Below are 5,927 nucleotides of genomic sequence, written 5' to 3'. Positions count from 1 at the left end.
ATCTCTGTAACCTCCTCCAGCCCTACAACCCTCCGAGGTACGTGAGCTCCTGCAATTTTGGCCTCTTGCGCATCCCGGATTTAGTTGCTCCACAATTGGGGGCCGTGACTTCAGCCGACTTGGCCCTAAGCGTCTAAACCTATCTGCTTCTCTGCCTCTCTGCCTCATTATTAAGACGCTCTTAAAAACCTACGTCTTTGACCAAGCATTTGGTCCTTTGTCCTATTATCTCCTTATGTGGCTCGATGTAAAATATTGTTTGATAAACCTCCTGTGCAGCACCTTGGGACCTTTTACTAGGTTAAATGCGCTATATAAATGCAAGCTGTTGTTATAAAGGAGGATTTCTAAAATTAATGGCGAATGCGATGCTAACCTGTTCTTATCTGACCGGAAGAATACTATACTGTCAATGGAACCAGCATGTTACCGAGTTATGTGACGTTGATCCAATTGACTGAAAGAATGTCATTTTTATCTAATGTTTACTGCATTTGTTTAGAATATAAAGTACAATCACTGTTTCCTAATACTTAATTTCATGTAAAAACAATTTTGAAGGAAATGAACATATGCAAAATCATTATTAAAATAACAGAACTATTCGTTAAAACAATATGAACTAAAATTGTATTCTCAGAACATATATTGAAACTATTTTTTATGCAAATACGCTAATTACTTAGAAATATTGCCATATTTATTCAGACTTTGCACTGCGCTGCCCAACAGTAGAATGGTTGATCACCTGTGTCAGGAGGGTCCTTCCTCTAATCTATAGATTGGATCAGGTGTACCAGAAGTAAAACTGAGCATCAATAAATCGGACAAAACATGCACGGCAATCAGAATCATAATAAGGATTTAATTCATCGGCGACTATTGATGAAGTGGTAGATGTTACTGCCTCAGGATTTCTGCTAGTATATTATACCGATTTTACAAATGATACTGCAAAACAGAAGTAGTATTTCACATGTGCTTTTGAGGTGATTTTAAATTGCGCACTCCTAAACATCCTGTTGGTAATATGACAAATGATTTCGATATAGTCTCGCTTTAAGAAAAGTTGCTGCAGTTATTGGTTGAGGCTCTTCGTGTCGCTGTCTACCAATAAGCAGCTGAGACGCTGCCAGGGATCTACCCCTCCCCTTCAGGAAAACACAGAACAGAAGCCAAGAGACAGACGGTGCCTGCGTTTATGCTGCGCGGCCATGTTCAGCAAAGCTGCTTAGGTCGGCTCTTTGCATCCCTCGGTTACACGTTATTATATGAATATATATGTGAATACTTTTGTGGCATAAGGGACACTGTAACCTAATCGATTGGACGATTTTTTGAAATTTTACAACAAAATCCAGCCGAGGACAATGGCGAATACAATCAGCAGCGGGGCGTCTTTCATTTTCCTGCTTTGTGTGTCGGACCTGGTTTCGGGACAGATTCGCTACTCGATTCCGGAGGAGCTGGAGCACGGGGCTTTTGTTGGGAATATCGCTGAGGATTTGAGACTAAATGTTTGGGAATTATCGGCTCGCAAGTTTCGGCTGATATCTGGTGAAAAGAAGCAATACATGGAGGTAAATCTGGACAATGGGATTTTATTTGTGAATGAAAGAATCGACAGGGAACAGCTTTGTAGACAAAGCTCTACCTGTTCCCTTTCTTTTCAAATAGAGCTCGACAATCCTTTGGAAATACATCGTATCGCAGTGGAGATACTAGATGTAAATGATAATTCGCCCAGCTTTCAAAAGAGTGAATTCTCCCTGCAAATCAATGAATTAATTGCACCAGGGGCGCGCTTCCCTCTCCAGAGCGCGCACGATCGGGATGTGGGGGCAAACACAATTAGCACTTACCAGATCAGCTCAAACGAACACTTCGGTATTAACGTCCACACAAGATCTGATGGGAGTAAAAGTGCGGAGCTGTTATTAGAGAAGTCCTTGGACCGTGAACAAGAGCCAATGTTTACTCTTGTACTGACGGCCATTGATGGTGGGATTCCCCAGAGGTCTGGCACAGCTCGGATAATCATTACTGGAGTGGACGGGAATGATAACGCACCTGTATTCGATCATGAAATCTATAGGGCGACTGTAGCAGAAAACGCCCCTGAAGGTACCATGGTGGTGAAAATCAACGCTGCTGATTTGGATGAAGGTACGAACGCTGAACTAACATATTCTTTCACCAATCACGTTTCCGAAAATATTCGCGAGTTGTTCAAATTGGACCCGAAAACTGGAGAGATTAGAGTTCAAGGTGGACTGAATTTTGAGCAATCAAATATTTATGAACTTGATGTACAAGCTGTGGACAACGGTTCACCCGGTTTGACAGGACATGCAAAAGTTATCGTCGGTTTAACTGATGTGAATGATAATGCCCCTGAGGTAGAGGTGACGTCGGCATCCAGCACTGTCCCCGAAAATGCGCAGCCTGGAACTGTGATTGCAACAATCAGTATAACCGACTTGGATTCGGGGGAAAATGGGGATGTTCACTGCCAGGTTCTCGTGGATGTTCCGTTTGAACTTCAAAAGTCTTTCAGGAATAAATATAAGTTGGTTACCAATGGCATTTTGGATCGTGAAACAAACGCATTCTACAACATCTCTATTTCGGCCTGGGACGGCGGGTCGCCCCCTCTTTCAACACGAAAAACCATCTTAATTTCTGTTTCTGATATAAATGACAACGCACCGAGATTCACACAATCCTTATACAACGTGTATCTGATGGAGAACAACACCCCAGGTGCTTCTATATTTGTTGTGAGCGCTTTAGATTCTGATATGGACCAGAATGGTGACGTCGTCTATTCTATTCTAGATAATCAGATATCTGAGGGACGTGGGTCTGGATATATTACGATTAACTCGCAAAATGGGAACATCTACGCGCTGCGCTCCTTTGACTATGAGCAACTTAAACATTTCCGGATCAAAGTTCAAGCCCAGGATGCTGGATCTCCCCCACTGAGCAGCACTGCCACCGTGAATGTTATTATTTTGGACCAAAATGACAATGCACCGGTTATTGTTTCACCTTTAATGTGGAACAGTTCAGCATCAGTGGAGATTGAGCCCCAGTCAGTGTATCCAGGATACTTGGTCACCAAGGTAATAGCAACTGATGCCGATTCCGGTCAGAACGCACGGCTTTCCTACCAGCTGTTGGAGGCCGCTGATCCCAGTCTGTTTACTGTGGGGCTTCTCTCTGGAGAAATCAGAGCAACTCGACGTTTAATGGACCAAGACATCGCCACAGAAAGACTGGTCCTCTGTGTCAAGGACAATGGACATCCGAGCCTCCCCAGTACAGCCACAATCTCCTTTTCAATCTTATCCAATTTTTCTGAACAGTCTTCTGTACGAACTGACGAACCCAGACAGTCGGAATATTTTTTTCATCTCAATGGTTACTTAATCATCATTTTAGGATCAACTACCTTTCTGTTTCTTGTAATCATCATTTTTCTCGTCATCCTGAAGTATACACAAGACAGAGATGTTGCTGAAGACTACAGTTCTACAGTTTGTTGTTACAGACGGAGGAATTCGAGTAATGTGTTTAATCAGAGACCTGCACCAAACCAACCTTTAAATTATACCGGAAGTGCTCAGAATGAAGGTTATCGTTATACTGTATGTTTATCTCCAGAATCATCCAAAAGTGATTTTCTTTTCCTAAAGCCCTGCCATCCTACCTTGCCTTTCAATGATTTGAGTTTCCTGGACAACAACGGAAGAAAATAATTTAGAAGCCGTTTTTATGGTTGGAATGGCTGATTATTCACTTTGTTGAAGAGCAAATGAACAAGTGCTATTTATTTGGCTGAATCCTTATAGTGGTATTTGATGATTGATAGGACAAATTGCTTACTCCTGTTCCTATGAGCCTACAGATCCATGATGTAAATATATCTGCCGCTATTCTGACAGCCTTGTGTAGTATATATTATATTAATATTCTCATGAAGTCTGGCTTTTACTTGTTTCAATCTCTGTTTTAATGAAATGCACATCAATGTTTTCCACTGCTATTCATCTTTCTGCTGCTGTGGTGGCTTTTTTTATCGCATGTATATTAAATTAGTTGCTATCACAAGGCATAATTGCAATGCCTGGGGGCATTCACCGGTGACTGTAAAACGGAGGTTTCATTGATGTAAAGCCTTTCCTTCAGATGGCATGCCGAAATAGAATCTTTCGCTTTATCAGTGCTTGCAGTAGGAACATTGACGCTTTTCAATATATACCTCCGTCTGAAAATGTTCATACTTTCCAAAATAAATTATATAGCAATCAAAATTAAATAATTAAAAATTAAATAATATCTCAGCTTTGCTCCAGATTTGATACGAAACAATTATTTCTTGCACGTGTAACCTGTTCATTTTATATTATGTTGGGCAATCAGGTGCGCAAAATCTGATTATATTAAGTGCAGTGTCTGCTATTACTGCAAATGCTGCTGAGATAGGATTGTCCAATGTGAAGAGTATCATACATCCTTGTTACAGCCTGTGTTGCGCACTGTAGCTGCAACGTCAGCGTGAAAACGGTAGCCTCATGCATCCTATAAATTGCTCAAAATGGTTTTCTAAATATTTGTAAATCTGCTATTTTTCTCCAGTGACTAAAATTTATGCCAAATAAATAAAATCACAAAATTACACATTTTACAATCATATTATTCAAGTTGCTAACTGAATTGTTTTTTTTTATTGGCCCGAGTTTTGCTCTTGGCAGCGAAGGAACGACTTTCGCGGTTCACCTCTCCTACATTTGACCAGAGACTTGCAGCGGGCTTGTCCCCGAGATTTCCACAATCAGTTGACTGTTTCAGTGCTGCGCCCTCTACAGGGAATCTGTGGCATCTGTGAACCAGCCAATCAACAGCGAGGCTCTTCAACCAATCAGGTTCAAGTATCCTGACTGAGACACACAAACAGCCAATCAGAAATAAAAATCAGGAGACATAAATCAGATCTACATTATGTACATGGAGCGTAATAATGATTGGAAAATACAGATGGGATTAAGCTAATAGAGACAGAGAGAAAAAGTAAAAACATATATTAATGTTTAATTTTTAACATCTATAACATTAATTTACTTCTGAGGAAATGAGACTCCCACAGATAAAATTAAATTTTCATGGCCAGAGAGGTTGTTCAGCAGTTCTTATCACTTATTACACCATTAAACACTCACTTGCTACTAAATGTATGTGCCCTAGCCTTTTCAGCCGTCTTCAGTGCAGAACATTGGGTAAGTACCCTAAGTTCATGCCATTGCCGTGATTTTAGTGCCGAGCAGCAGTGATGACTCCAACAGCACACCCTCTGGAGGAGCAGATGATCTCTTACAGCAAATTTTAGATTTCTGCGTTTAGCTGCGCATGTGTGGACGTCAGAAGTTGCTGCCAGATTTACTCTGTAATAACGGCATGCATTGATAACCTTGCCGTTATTATTACAGTAAAACAAGGTCATTACCTCGCATTGCTGTTTGTTGGAATGTGTGTGCGAAAATTGGCTGCCATGTTTCCTAAATTAGAACGGTGACTGCACTTCAAATGTGGCTACACGTCAAAGCACTTAATTGGCTATAAACCACTTCGGGATGTCCTGAGTTTGTGAAAGGTGCTATATAAATGCAACGGATCATACCTCGGCTAAAAGCATGGGTTTAGAACTGTTATTTTTGTATGTAGATGTGACTCTGTGTGCTGAACTTGGACTGTGCTGTCTGAGCATGTGTAGTGTGACTAATTTCCGAGGATGCATCAGTACCGCTCAGTCGTGTATACTGACAGAATATCCTAGCAGTTTCCGCGTAAACTTTTTTCATTTTTAGATTGGACATTTAAAAAAGACGCTGTGTGTTTGTGAGAGAGAGAGCTTGGACCTGTGG

General features: G+C 41.0%; 1 protein-coding gene across 1 annotated transcript; it reads left to right on the top strand.

Annotated features, from left to right (window-relative positions):
* The first annotated feature begins 1,289 nt into the window (after positions 1-1,289).
* LOC147114323 (protocadherin alpha-C2-like) lies at positions 1,290-3,896 on the top strand. The gene has a single exon (XM_085994073.1). It carries the CDS (start codon positions 1,371-1,373, stop codon positions 3,762-3,764), a length of 2,394 nt encoding a protein of 797 aa, XP_085850199.1. The 5' UTR covers positions 1,290-1,370; the 3' UTR covers positions 3,765-3,896.
* Positions 3,897-5,927: the final 2,031 nt, after the last annotated feature.

Source organism: Somniosus microcephalus, chromosome 8 (assembly GCF_052327205.1).
Source record: "Somniosus microcephalus isolate GS21.2 chromosome 8, FLI_Smic_1.0, whole genome shotgun sequence".
Taxonomy (NCBI): domain Eukaryota; kingdom Metazoa; phylum Chordata; class Chondrichthyes; order Squaliformes; family Somniosidae; genus Somniosus; species Somniosus microcephalus.
The sequence above is the reverse complement of the archived record's forward strand: the minus strand, read 5'-3'. Positions and strand labels throughout refer to the sequence as shown.

Excerpts from the sequence above, each read along its gene's own strand:
- LOC147114323 (XM_085994073.1), top strand. The coding sequence starts at position 1,371 with ATGGCGAATACAATCAGCAGCGGGGCGTCTTTCATTTTCCTGCTTTGT.